The sequence below is a fragment of the Lytechinus variegatus genome, chromosome 14 (assembly GCF_018143015.1).
Source record: "Lytechinus variegatus isolate NC3 chromosome 14, Lvar_3.0, whole genome shotgun sequence".
Taxonomy (NCBI): Eukaryota; Metazoa; Echinodermata; class Echinoidea; order Temnopleuroida; family Toxopneustidae; genus Lytechinus; species Lytechinus variegatus.
In genome coordinates, this window is record NC_054753.1 from 3075168 (window position 1) to 3090163 (window position 14996).

General features: G+C 36.6%; 1 protein-coding gene across 1 annotated transcript in view; it reads right to left on the reverse strand.

Moving 5' to 3' along the window:
* LOC121428048 (probable cation-transporting ATPase 13A3) overlaps positions 1–12928 on the reverse strand; it is a 28666-nt gene extending 15738 nt beyond the window's left edge. The window contains exons 1-7 of the mRNA XM_041624621.1: positions 12755–12928; positions 7363–7494; positions 5344–5508; positions 4568–4678; positions 1304–1350; positions 723–911; positions 258–319 (exon numbers count right to left, since the gene is read on the reverse strand). Of these exons, the coding sequence (XP_041480555.1) occupies positions 258–319; positions 723–911; positions 1304–1350; positions 4568–4678; positions 5344–5508; positions 7363–7494; positions 12755–12800 (752 nt within the window). The 5' untranslated portion in view covers positions 12801–12928. The remainder of the gene's footprint in view (positions 1–257; positions 320–722; positions 912–1303; positions 1351–4567; positions 4679–5343; positions 5509–7362; positions 7495–12754) is intronic.
* Between the last annotated feature and the right edge of the window lie 2068 nt (positions 12929–14996).

A 14996-nucleotide genomic window follows, 5' to 3' on the forward strand; every position in this document is an offset into this window, starting at 1 on the left:
AGTTTCGAATATCAAGCCAAACGCGATTACCGGAAAAGGGGAGTTAATAACATCCCGAGTATCATTGTCTACTGCTAATAATGACTCTGAGAGTTTAGACGTGAAAATGAAATTTTCTACCTCGTCTGAAAGTTTCAAACCAAAATATTGCCGCATATACATTGTTTTAATATATAAAACATTGTAAAACAATTCCCGAGAACACGCTATCATTAATTGCCATAATTCTCTACAAAATAAAAAAATAGCTTTATTACCTTCTTTTTGTGACAGGCTGCACTCCAAGCAAGTCGAGTCCATCCTCAGTCAGTGTACCCGTCTGAAAAGGTTACACGAGAAGGAGAGCTTATCTTAAAAGATCTCTTGCGCTGACATGGAAACAGATCATGATGACGGTAAACGGAGGGGACAAAGCTTTGGCCAAGGAAAGGGAATGGGAACTTACATGGAGAGTGGGGAAAGGGACAGAATGAAAGGATAAATGGTAAGACAGAGTGGATCATTACCACACAGATTGTAGTACTTTATCAGCGAGATTAAAGTAACAACTTTATCACAACCATTCAAATCGAGATGTACGTCCTTATTGCATTAATGTCTCGTTTACATAAACAACTCAATTGTGTGATCGATGGTAGTTGAGGAACAGCCATAAGTGAGATATGAAAATTATGATTACTTACATTTATCAATTTTGAGCTTAATTTGATACCTAACCATACCTTGTCGAAGCAGACGACGTCTACAGTCCCACATAGGTTAATTCGTTGAGGGCTAATGCAGTAAATGCCTTGTTTCTTCAGCCGAAATTGCGCGAACACCATCCCAATGGTCAGAACTGCGGGAAGTGCTGGGGGTACAGCGATGGAGATTATGTCAATAGCATGGATTGCTGTTTTAGAAGCACTTGCCTTGATAAAAAAAGAAATGCAGAAATTACGCCTACATAAAATAAATTATATCTGATATGTTAGACGGCTTCATCATTTTTTTTAGAGACGTGTCAGATGTTCTTTTCAAAAATTGCTACTCGAAAGTGATCACGCAAGAAACTTGGGGGGGGGGGGGATTTCATGTTTATAAGGTCGAATAGCATTACATGTATGCGTTTTGAAACATTATTCTGTTCGAAGCTCCATAGAATCCTGTTCTCAAATCATTTGTATTTCTGCATTCAAATTCGCCTGAACACAGTTCACCATTGTTTGTTTGTAAAAAAAACGAAATGACACTGTGGACTTGGTTCACGAACATAACTTTATTATTGTTAATCAAACTGCAAATTAAGCTTGAACCATCTTACCCCTTGTAGTGCCATGATGATTGCCGTGTAGATAAATCCAAAGATAGCTTAGAAATTAAAGAAAAGCAATTATTCAAGAATAAATATTCTTGATATATATATTTTTTAAATAAGAACATTGATATCGAGACAATATCTGAATATAAAATGATAGTTTAAGACCGAAACTGAATGACGGAACTATCAACCCCAATTTTGCATTCAGAAAAGATATTTTTCTCCTTTTCTTCTTGTCTTCCTTCATCAAAACATTTCTACGTCATCCTACATAATGTTCAAAATTCACCCCTTTAATTATTTGCTCACCCATTATGAATTACTCTTGTCTCTTTTAAAGTTTTAGAAATATAATACATATCCTGGATTATGATCATTGCGACACCAGGTAAGGGGTAGTTTTTCGTCAATTCTAATCAGACAGGATTATTGTGAATTGATAGTAATAATATCCTGGAAGCTCTTATGGTTTCCCTGATGTCTACCAGGCGTATATGAACGTTTTATAGTTTACCATTTAATCCTTTACCACATTGATAAGTTATCTTGTTAGAGATTCCTACTGGTATGAACACAGCATGACACGATATGAAGACAGTAACTCTGTTCAGACGGGCACTAAACTCCGATCTTTCCCCGACCTTACACCGACTGGGCATCCTCCGACCCTTCCTTCCATTCTTACTCCGACCAAAATAACCTACGTCTCGGTCGTGACAAGATAAATATCTTCGGAATTAGCTAGTTTATGCATAATAAAATTTTGCTTCGAGTCGGGATACGCGTCTGAACAATGCTACGCGTAAGAATGTTCTAATTTCATACGGTCACTATGTTAATTTGTCATGTCAAGTAAATATTGTGTTCATACTGTGTAATGTGTTCTTCTAATGGAGGGATCATTAAATGGGAATCATAGCGTCAGGTTTATACCAGAAAAAACAATAACAAATCACCTAAAGAAGTGTTTATGTAATTCACAAACAGTGATTAAAGCAAAACAGATTACGAATCAAAGAATAAACCAATTATCCACAAAAAATTGTTGAATATAACAGCTTTTTTTTCTCGAATGGAATTGGTGAAAAAAAATAAAACAGAACCTTTCAAACTTGTACAACCAGGAGTACATAGTCGAAAGATCATTTTTCAAGGGGTATTAAGCGATTATTTCATCGCACGCTAATAAATACCCCTGGACCTACTATGATTAACAATAATTCGACAAAACACTTATGCATGATAAATAATTGATTTGATAATATCAGATGATTTCGTTTCATATTGCATTTTACTAAGGCATTTCAAGAACATACAAAAACAGGCATTGATAATTGGAGAGGCGTTTTCCCCAGCGAAGATATCCTCGGTGGCAAGTAAAGTTTTGTTAAATGGCTGAAACTTTAATGAAATGAAGCGTCGATGCGGCAAATGAAAGAGGAAGGACCGTACATTAAACCAACTCAGTCGAGAAAAGTGATGTGTATTTGAATGGATTTTTCAGGGATTACCAGAAAACCCAAGAAGAACAACTGTAAGAAATCGATTCCTTGCTTGATTGCGGTGTTTAGTTCTCCGATATTCCTGATGTACTTTCAAAACCAAACTACAAATAAAAAGACCCGGCCGACATTAACTTTGCCAAGTTTCAAACACAAGTGTGTGTTTTTTCCTCCACCATACTACCACTCATCCCTTTCTCTGTCTCCCTCTCCCTTACTCTCGTCTTACCCAACGAGAAAAATGAATTTGTATCACCTGCCAAGGTCTCGTACAGCATTTACACAGAACACTTTAATATTTACTGCCCCCAAATTTTGGAATTCCCTTCCCCTGAATACGAGACAGAGCTCAATTATAGGTACATTTAAATTTAAAGTTAAAAAATCACTACTTGCCCCCTACTCACAACAAACCTCAATTACTTGATAATCATACAGATCCCACCGACCCCCTTTCCCCACTCCCTTTTCCTTACTTGTCTTTTCCTAATCGTTTTTTTTTTTATCTTATTCTTTCTCCTTGTCCCCCGTCCATTGTTCTGTTTTTTAAAATATTTTTTTCATTTATTTTTTTATCATCCATGACCATGTATATTCCATGACCATTCATATTCCAAATGTTCAGCGATTTTTTTCCTACTATTTACGTTCTATTGATTCGAATGATCATTTACCAAGTTCACATTATATTACGTTATTTACATTATTTACGTATTCGAGAGATCCGCGTCCAACAAGCCAAGCTTCTAAGCTGGTCTCTCTTTTCATTTCACCCTTTCCCTTTTTAACATACACACGAATACCCACGAATACATGGTTTTAAGAATGTTAAGTTTTATAAAATGATGATATAAGTATCGTATTTGTTTTTATAATTACCCAATCTTTGCAAATGTAAGGTCGTTACTTTTGTTCCTTTTTGTAATTGTATTTATGTATTTGTATTTATGTCTTTTTGACTTGTATGTGAACAATGGAAAGGAAAGAAATGAAATGAGTCAATAAATCCCCTTCTCTCTCTTTCTCTCCTTTCGCATATTAGCCCCAGTCATTTAAAATTTTTGCCATCAACTTCTCGCAACATTTACCCCAAACACATTCCAACTGTCCAATGAATGCCCAAGATATGTACCCCAATACTAAACGAATTGTTTGTATCTCTCAAGTGGCAAGTATAGAGCACCGAAGTGTAGCGTCAGTTGCCATGGTGTCATGGCGGGCTGGTACTAAACAGAGTCGCAACTGACGATCGTCTGTACAGGCTCATCTGAAAAAAATATAGGTTGCAAGCGATAAAATTCCGATAGCAGCCATTTATTCCTGTAAGAAACACACGCTTTCATTCGGCGGGTTCATTTGCTTAGATCCAGGCCGCCATGACACCATGGCAACTGACGTCATAGCTTCGGTACTCTATTTGTATAAGACGGCCCCGACTGTCCATGCGAACGTGCCATAACAATATGTCTTCATTTACGAAAACTTTTTTTTTTTTGGGGGGGGTGTAATTACAACGGTCACTAAAATAGACCAGTAACGAATTTAACCAATTGAGGGCGCCGAACCTTGTGTAAGTGGCAAACTTTCTGAATACCCCTCGCGAGCGAAATAAGTTATAGATTTAGAAAATAGCATATTCAACACTTTTTTTAAAGCAACGCCCCCATCCCCATCTAAATGCCATAATGGAATGAACGATTTAGCACGTTGTCACTATCTGAGCTGCATTTGACCAACTCTTATCATAAATGAACATAAAAATTACCTATTATTGTGAGGATTCCTACGAAGAGCAATGCATCCCTGTACAATTTGATCTCGGTGGGCTTTGGGTATAGAATAGACTTCACTAGTTGTCCCTTAGCAGTAGAGAATCCTTCAATGTATCATGAAAAAGAAAAAAAAATATGTACGAAATTTAGTTAGCATGCCAAATTATGTGTCCTTTTTTACTGTTAAACAAAAGAAAGGCAAAATAAGATAAGCTGATATTTTTTATAAGATAGGTGTAATTCAAATATTACTTGTTTAATCATTTGTTTAATTCTTTTTTTTGGGGGGGTAGGTAGTTATCCGGTCCGGTTCGAAACCATAACTTAAGCGATGTTTTCCTTAAAATTTTTTGTTGAAGTAAAGTTTTAATTATTATGACAGCATTTTAGTCAAGATATTTTCAACATGCAGTCAGTGTGATTTTTGTATGTTATATTTTTATGGTCAATGGAAGTGATAAATTACCGCACACAATTGAGATCACTCCACCCTTCTCTTTCACACACACAAACGCACGCCCACACACACGCACACCCTCTCACACACACACATACATATATTATATAAACATGATTTAATTTAATGACCCCCATAATCAGTTGAGTTTGCAAAAGTTGAGTTACATGTTCATTCTCTCATATTTCATAGTCTTATCTTGATACTCAATTATTTCAATATTATAAAATAGGCTACGAATAAATAAGTCGCTGACGTCTTTTCTATCATTAACACAAAGTTATAAATAAACTCAATACCCGTTTTCCTTACCTGTTTGAGTAACTACGCATTTCACTACCTCATCTCCATGAGTGCGAACCTGGATGACTTTAGTTCCACAAAAGAGTGTGTGCCTTTTGTGTGTGTCCATGGAATATTCCATTTTTACACTATGGGGATTTGGTAAGGGTGTCTTTGTCACAGGAACACTCTCCCCTGGAAAAGGAAGGATCATAGATTACATGATTTCAGACAGAGGTATGTTGATCAGTAGCCTTTAAACAAAGCCCTTTGTCTGTTGTGATATTTACATCACATACCTATACGACTGGAGAAAAAAGACTATTCGCAAGAAGCCGAATGAGTGCGAGGATTCCTCACGACAAGTCGTTTGGCTCGTGCGTTCACTCGGGTATATATCGCCACTTCTCTCGGTAGGCCGCTAGTCTCATGTCATCCACTACCAGACGAAGAATAGAGCAAAGTCGCGAGGGCCTTGTCAAAAGGCTAGTTGATCAGTAGACTACGAATCGCAATATTCAGGTCTGAGAACCCAATGCGAACCATATAGCTTCCCACCTAAGTGTAAATGGTTACCGGCAAGAGAGAAATCGTAGTTGCTCGAATATCACTTTGACAGGTAATCGTATTAGAGGGAAATATTGAGCAAATATTGCGGCAGATCACCCCCCCCCCCCCATTTTAAAAAACTTTGAATATAAGGACAAGAAAAGAGGGCGAATAGGAAATAAAAAGCAATGATGGAGAAGCATCAAAAGATAGAAAGAAAAGGGCAGTGTAGCAGAAGTAAATAATACGGACATCCTTTGAGAGTAAATTGCAGCGAATGTATTAATACATCTTCTGTTTTATTCATTAGGGGTTGTTACGAAACTGGCGCGTGTGTAGTCCATTTCTACATCTTTTCCTTCGGTCAAAAGTTACATGCGATATTTCCCTTTTAGATACAAACAAAACGAGCTCATTCAAACAAAAATAATGCATATTGGCGTTTTAGCGGTCTATGGTAGGTCCCCTATGCATTAGGATCTAGACCGCAGATATCTAATCAAGTCCGCCACACAAGCAAGCCAATATCCTCAGAGAATACATACGTCAATGAAGCTTCTCTCGATTGATTTCATACCTTGGTTTTGCAAGCGAGTTCAATGGACAGGTAAAGTGTACCACAGAAACTTCCAAACAAGTTAAGAAAACTTATTTTCATCACATAGCAAGCCGAGAGTTTTAGTCGATTTTTCGTCTCACCTGCGTAGCTGAGAGAGATTTTAGGTGCCGCTTTTCCGAGGGCGGCGGCAGCGGCGTCAATATTAAAACCTTTACCGAAGATAAGGTTTTTTAGATTACATCATAACTTAGAAAGTATAAAGACCTAGTTTATGAAACTGATACTTAAGATTAATCAAGTATTACTTAACATCTTGTCTGAGTTTCATGTCACATGACAGAGGTCATAGGTCATTTAGGGTCGATAAATTTTGGCCAAGTTATAGTTTATGAAATGTGGACATAGAGGTAATCAAGTATCACTGACAAATCTCCTTTTATCTTTCTTTTTTAAAAGACATAGGAAAAAACTAATTCCATGTCCAAGTTTCTGTTGTAAGGATGTGCTTAAAAGAGATGCCATTATTTCACATGGTTGACAGTTGCATGGCTAATAACAGATATTGGAGTTGTTATGTGTATGCTAATCCTTCATCTTTATTAAAATTCGTGTTATGTCTTGTTTGATTATTTATGTTGTTTTTTATTATTTATGCTTTTCATCTGAAGGTGCTAAAATCACAATGTAGCTATAAAGTAATCAATATTTATGTATTTTGATTAAGCATAGGCTAACATTACACTGTGCTATGACTGTATTCCATCTTGTGGTGACAACACAGGGGCTGTGGAATGGTTTTCAAAGTGGGGGGGGCTGACCATGCAAAAAAAATCACAATCATATGGTCATTCTTCAGCCCCCCCCCCCGCTTCCACGGTCCCTGCAACATACATATATACTACAGTAGTTGATTTTCCGGGGGGGGGGGGTCACACACTAACCTGTAAGCATACTCTCGTTGACAATGCAGTTCCCGGTTAACAGAACAGCATCACACGTTAGACTGCAGCCATTGGTTGGAATTATGATGACGTCACCAGGTACAAGCTCCGAACTCGCCAGTGTTTCACGATCTAATTTAGATGAATAAGTGGATGGTATCAAACACTCGTTAGATCAATCTCAGTCAACTGTCATGACTGTACTATTTTTATTTTTTTGTTCATTTATTTATTTCAATATGTATACTTTATTGGGCACATTTTAGGGAGCCATTTCCAAAATGAACATCAGCTGAAGTTTTCTTTTATTTTTGTGGTCACATTTTTTTTTATCTATCACTGCCTTTTGGCCGCAATTTTAGAAACAAAACCTAACCGAAAAAAATAAAATGAAGTGCTTTATAACATAAATAATTCTGAACAATTGACGAGTGTCAATTTCCCAATTCTAAACATATTAATAATTTAATCAATTATTAGTTCATTTATTCATGTTTACTAAAGTAGCTAAAACGGTTAGAATAGCCCCATGAATGCATGTAATAAGAAATTAAAATGTTATGATACGAAAAGTAGAGGCCGAAATCTTGAATACGATATCTTTGATTCGATGGTAGAAGAAACTGTGAAAAGGAATCATGAATGAGAAATTTCATAAAACAGCACCAAATAAATGTCAGAAGATAATAACAAACTGTGTTCCATAATGTTCATATCGTCGATCTTTTTACAGGTTGCACGGGCCTAATCACAACTGGCAGGCCATAGATATTTATTCGAGCCAACCCATTGTTCAATTTTTAAATTTGATATTGCTGATTGACAAAAATGAATGAATATGACTGACAATCTAACACTGATTCTAGGGAGAGTACCTACTGAACTTACTTTTTCAAAATTAGAAAGATATATCATCATTATAGAACTAATTTTTTACTGACGGAAGAATTGGGGTCATTTTACTCGCATACATTCGTAATTCCGAAGCTTCGTAATTCCGAAGGTTCGGTTATTCCGAAGGTTCGTATTTCCGAAGGTTCGTAATTCCGAAGGTTCGTAATTCCGAAGGTTCGTCAATCCGAAAACGAAATAAGGTTCGTAATTCCGAAGGTTCGTCAATCCGAAAACGAAATAAGGTTCGTAATTCCGAAGGTTCGTTAATCCGAAAACAAAATGAGGTTCGTAATTCCGAAGGTTCGTTAATCCGAAAACGAAATAAGGTTCGTAATTCCGAAGGTTCGTTAATCCGAAAACGAAATAAGGTTCGTTAATCCGAAAACGAAATAAGGTTCGTTAATCCGAAAATTAAATAAGGTTCGTATTTCCGAAAATGAAAATAATTCATTTTGGTAACAAAAACGATGTTGTCATTACAAGATTACACGATATTATGCAATGATAGTAATAACGATCGATGATACATGCGTGTGTTGGGGCCAAAGCATGTATTTCATTAAGAATATAGGCGCCCTGATCAAGCATAGGCTAATTTCGATTTTACCTGAGCAATTACTGCCTATAAGCAAATGGTTTAATTACAGATGCAGGGGATCAAGTGTGTTGGAAGCGTGCGAGCAACCTCTAGATAATAGGATTTGTATTGGAGGGGATGTCATTTTTAATAACAGCTTCTGCTGGTAATAAAAATAAAAATAATACTAATAATAATCCTTGTGAGATGTTGAAAGCGAATCGCAAGCTCAAACTAGTAGACATTTCATGTAACAAGACGTGAAGTGAGCATTCGGAGCATTTTTTGTAATCGTGAGAAAGATGTGTATCTTTCTAAAGAATTAATGCGAGGGCGAGCTGTAATTTGTTTATATACTGACCTGGGGCCCGTTGCATGAAACTTTTTACCTGAGAAAACTCAGGTTGTTTTTACAGGAGTTTTTGCCCTGTGCAAAAGTCAGTGGCGGAAATCAGACTAACCTTAGTTTTCTCAGGTAAAAAGTTTTATGCAACAGGCTTCAGAAAGTAATCTTTTAAGGACTGCATTTAGTAACTCATGAATAGAATATATATCTCACGAACTAAATAATGAGAGCGCGAACCGGAAGCTTAAAATTGGTGATATTTCAACCTGAAAACTGGACATTTCATACTTCTTTTTTGTAACCAGGAATAGAATGAGTTCCTCAATAAACAATACTTAATGCGAGGGAGAAACGTGAGCCAAATTTTTCCGATTTTCCAACCTGAAAACTGGAAATTCTAAGCATTCTTGTAAAAAAAAATAATAATAGCTGGGAGAATAGTTTTCAGAACTGAAGTGGCTTCCCTGGGTAAATAATATCTGTATCAATATCATTCTAGGCCCACATGAAATTTCCAAAAGTTTGAGCACGTGATTCGCTCGCAACATCTCACAAGGATGCCCTTTTAACAGTAATTGACCAAAAAGGTGAATTTTACATCTTCAGATTTGACTTTTTCCCCAAACCGCTTGCTCTCTACGCTCGCAGAAATGAAACGTAAATATATAACTTTAGTGATCACTTAAAAAATTGTGCTTAATTTAGTTACTACAAAACACACAACCTCTTTACACAATATCCGTTTGCACCAAATTGCCCCTATTGGCCCCTTTTTTTGCTTTGCCCCCCCAAAAAAAAATAATACGTTCCGCCGCCATTGGTTAAAACACGCATCGTCTTCATGGCTAACTGCAAAAAGTTCTTAAAATGTCCCCTTTAGATCAGGTCAGAGCTTATATATTTAAAAATTCTGTTCGCGCTTCTTGCTAGCAGTTATTGTCTAAATTTAGTTACATAGGCATCTCGCTTTGAAGATCACAAACATATTGCCCATCATATTAACAAAAATATATAGCTCGCGCTCGCATTATTTAAAAAGGGTTTATCGTGTTATTACATATTTACTTTATTTTATAAGGATAAAGCTAATTATTGACTGTTAGGACTACCCTTTCAAAGAAACAAACAAAAATCAACTTTAAACTGCCGATCAAGGAAAATATGGCTAAAAAAATTGCCCCCCCCCCCCTCTATTTGACGAAAGTTGGATCCGCCGGGAGGGAGGCAGGAGGCATCAAAAATGAAATAAAAAACAGGGGAATTAATATTTTCCAAAATGGGAAAGTTCCTTTTTCAAAAATAAATATGCCGTTTTTCATGTTTTTTTTTCGAAATAAGATACTCTTTTTAAAGTATACAAGTTACATTAAGTTTTAAGGCTGGAATATTGAAAATTTTCAGCTTCCGCTCGCACTCTCATTGGTGAAATATGCATCCTAAAAAGGTCACTAAATGCATGCTTTCTTTAACAGATTCCTTTTCTGGTCAGTATGTTTAAGCTCGCGTTTTGCGCTCGTGTTAATTTTTTAGTTAGATGCACATCTTTTTAAAAACTAATTTTCATTTTTTATTGAAATAACCTAAAGTTTTAGCTTGTGATTCACGCTCGCAACACCTCACAATAATGCCATTTTAAGAATAATTGACTACAAAAAACGTTATACAACACTTCACCTTTGAATTTGTTTTACCAAGCCGCTCGCTCATTATATTCTCTCCCGAAAAATAAAGCCTAAATATACATTTTGCCATAATAAGAAGTCACTTCAAAAAAGTTTTTCTCTACTTAATCACTATCAAACACACAATGACTTCAAGCAGATGATAATCTTTTAAGGTGAAAATATCACCAAAGTGCCCATTTTGACGTATGAGTTTCAATTTTTTGATTTACCCCCAACGAAAATTCGCTCGGCCGCCCTTGCCTTCCCATCCTCATAATAATTGAACGGCAAAAGTGTCCCCCCCCCCTCCCCTTGCCTCTGCCTCTGCTTTCCCGGTTTTCATTTTTCGGATTAACGAACCTTATTTTGTTTTCGGATAAACGAACCTTATTTTGTTTTCGGATTAACGAACCTTATTTAGTTTTCGGATTAACGAACCTTATTTAGTTTTCGGATTAACGAACCTTCGGAAAAACGAACCTTATTTCGTTTTCGGATCAACGAACCTTCGGAACAACGAACCTTTTTTCGTTTTCGGATTAACGAACCTTCGGAACAACGAACCTTTTTTCGTTTTCGGATTAACGAACCTTCGGAACAACGAACCTTATTTCGTTTTCGGATTATCGAACCTTCGGAATAACGAATCGTCGGAATTACGCCACAAATGTTCGGATTAACGAACCCTTTTTCGTTTTCGGATTAACGAACATCGAGGTATAGGCAATTTACGTGTTTCGGAATTACGAACCTTCGGAATTAAGAACCTTCGGAATTACGAAGCTTCGGAATTACGAAGTGTAACCCATTTTACTCTCGCAAGTGATGAAATTGGTCCCGTCAGGTGTATTCTTCATAAATGCTGATTTTTTTTTTTAATGAGCCGGTCGAGGTACCCTTTTTTGATCTGATATGTAATGTCAGACATTTATCCTATCCACTGGTAGTAAACATTCAACCCTCGAATTTCCTCCTTATTTTTTTATGAATTCTTTTTAAGTGCCACTTTAACACACGAGTCTATGGGAAATGAATTAGGCCTGTGAGCCCTGAAAGCAACGTCTCGATGTATGAAGTGCTAAAGCGTATTTTGACTGTCTTACCCAGCATTGTCTTTTAGATGCTCATGGTAGGGATGGAAGTATAATCCCGATCTCAGATGCTTCATCTAATCAAATCATATATTTATATATGATCGTAATCGTAACTCTTTATACAAAGACTTACAATTGATCCGATCAATCGTAACTCTATGGAAATCCATTAGTGTCATAATTTTTTTCTACGAAAAAAATGCATAATGTCCTTTTTATGCAAAGAGAAGCGCAGTGAATTTTTAAGAAAACAATGAATGCATGAATATACATCACAGCTAGGAAATATTTTGAACAACATGCATAATAGATGTTGACGTTGCTGGCCGTCCATAGTTGTGATTGATCGGATCAATCGTAACTCTTTGTAAAACAGGGCCCTGGGCCCCGTCTTACAAAGAGTTACGATTGATTATATCAACTTCAACTCTATGGAAATCCATCAATGCTATAGTTTTTCTACGCAATGTCCTTTGTAAACAAAAAAAAAATTGAACTGAAATCTTAAGAAAACGATGCATTTATTAATATAACCATCATATCTAAAAGCAAAAATATATATATCGAACAAATATGCAACCGAGATGATGACGTTGATGGCTTCCCATAGTTGCGGTTGACCGGATCAATCGTAGCTCTTTGTTAGAATGAATGATACGAGTAAATCAGTGAATATGCAACAATAGAAGATCTGCTTGTCAATTATAGTTACATAAATTAGCATTGAAGACAAAGATGATTTTCAATATGGTGATATATTCAATCGTACATTAGAGCTCCTAGGCACTTATGAAAGCGATGTGTGTATTAAACCAACCTCCGTTTCTGCGTAAGATTTCGACAGGTTCGTGAACGTCTGCCATCGCCCTAAGTCTGGTGCTTTCCTATAAAGAGTTATTTAAAATAAAATTAGAATAACACTATATTCTCTCTCTTCAAGCAAATCTATAGAGGTAAAGCAAATGTTCCCATCCATTATACTAGCAATAGTAAGATGTTTCTCATAATTTGATTACATATAATGGTGACATTTCATGACGTCAATGATTAAATACTGGGATAACACTTATTCCATTGAGAACAACTATTTTTAAATTGAACAGAAATGATGTGTCAGGAAATATCATAGTGATCGATGGGAGGATTGGGACTTTTTTCAGTTTAGTTTTGTCTTGGCAGTTGAAGACTAAAAGGTTGTAAAAACTAAAAATCTCGATTTATACCGCCCTCAATTACCCCTCGGTGGTTTTCGTAAAGCTGACTGTACGTTTTATGCGAATTCATGAATGTCTCGTTAACATAATGAAGCATACAGCTATCTAAGTGAAATAATACATAACTTTGAAATGCAATATCTTTTCTTTATATTCGATGGGAAGTTCGGGTGCCCAAGTATAACGTTTAGTCATTAATATCGAGCAAGTGCAATAATTCATAAGAGTAAACAAAACTTACTGTTCTTGTAGTGTAGAGTGAGACAGATATTGACACTGCAGACATCACCACTATACAAAGAGTGTAGTAGATGTAGTTGATTGAAAACCAAAAGATCACCACAAACAGTTGAAATATGTAAAAAGGGTTCATCACCTAATAAACAGTGATTTAAAAGACAACAGAAAGCTATACAAGACGTTGACATTTCATAGATTGACATGCTACATATAGTGTGTGTATTTGAGTTTTGTCAGACGTGTATCAATCAGATATGATTATTTACGTCTGGGACCGACCTTTAACGTCACCATCAGAAAAACGTGACCAGGGCTCGAACCTCGAACCTCTGCATCAATTTGTAACTTTTCCACAGCTTGGATTACAGGCGCACGCCACAATGCCCAGTTATACATATAGCATAATAAAAAAACATTTTCTTTAAACATAGAAGAGCGATATGACAATTGCATAGTCTGGAAGCCCCTATTGATATCTGAACAACAGTGTCCAATTGATTAAATAGTTACCTCTGAAATCGATTAAAGCCAGGTCAGTTATCAATCACAATTGCCTTTACAATACAGCAATTGATCGCAAATGTTCGTGTTAAGGGGACCCAAATGATTTGCTGCCATGCCTCTCATATCCTTCCATTGTGATTATACAATCATGAACTATGTGGTCTCGAGGTCTGCCTCGATACCATCCATGAATATAACCTACCTCTTTCAAAAGAAGTACTAGTATTGGCCTAACTCGTACTTGAATCTCATTGAGACCGTACAATTGCTGCCTAGGGGAAAAAAAATCAAAAGTGATAAAAAATGAACAAGTTATGTGGTATTAACAATGCATGACTAATATCATTATTACAAATCAAAAGGGGCCTAAGCTTTCGATCCTAGCAGAACCTCCGACGAAGATTCTGCTAGGATCGAAAGCTTAGGCCCTTTTTGACTCTCTAATTTTCTCCATTGGCTCTCTCTTTTTTTTTTAGATAACCAGTTTTCAGCAGATTCTTTTTGCTATTATTATAAATCGTAAGAGTAGAAGTTATAGTTATAGACGCTTTTTAGAATGTAGAAAATCCAAAGCCCTATGGTCAAAGGAGGTCTTTATCGAAATTTGGTGAATCAGAACAGCAGTGTCGTCTGTGACTCGACAGCTCACAGAATTTCACAACGATCTGCGGCCCGTAACACAAAGCTTACCAATGATCGTATAACATTTTCTACGATTGATTGTACATTGTAGCCAATGTACAATCAATCGGAGAAATCGAGCGTAAGATCCACCACTAACCTTTGTGATACGGGACCCAGGTGTCCCGGGTCACCAGTTTTCGACAAAGACCTCTCAGCTGCTTACTGTGATATGAGTGGCCATGCGGTAAATCATGTTGTAAGCCCTAAACGGGAACTAGAAAGAGTCGATAGAGGCAGCAGTGAAATGAAGAGGCGAGAACGTTGAAGTTAAAGGTAGAGTATCCTTCGAAAATGAATAAAAAATGTAGGCCTTAAAAGTACAGTAAACCACAAAGAGAAGAGAAGCTTGAGTGGTAGGTAAGATGAGAGTGTCAGAATCTTATTCAAACTCCCCTTTACTAGCCAGTGGAAGAGCCT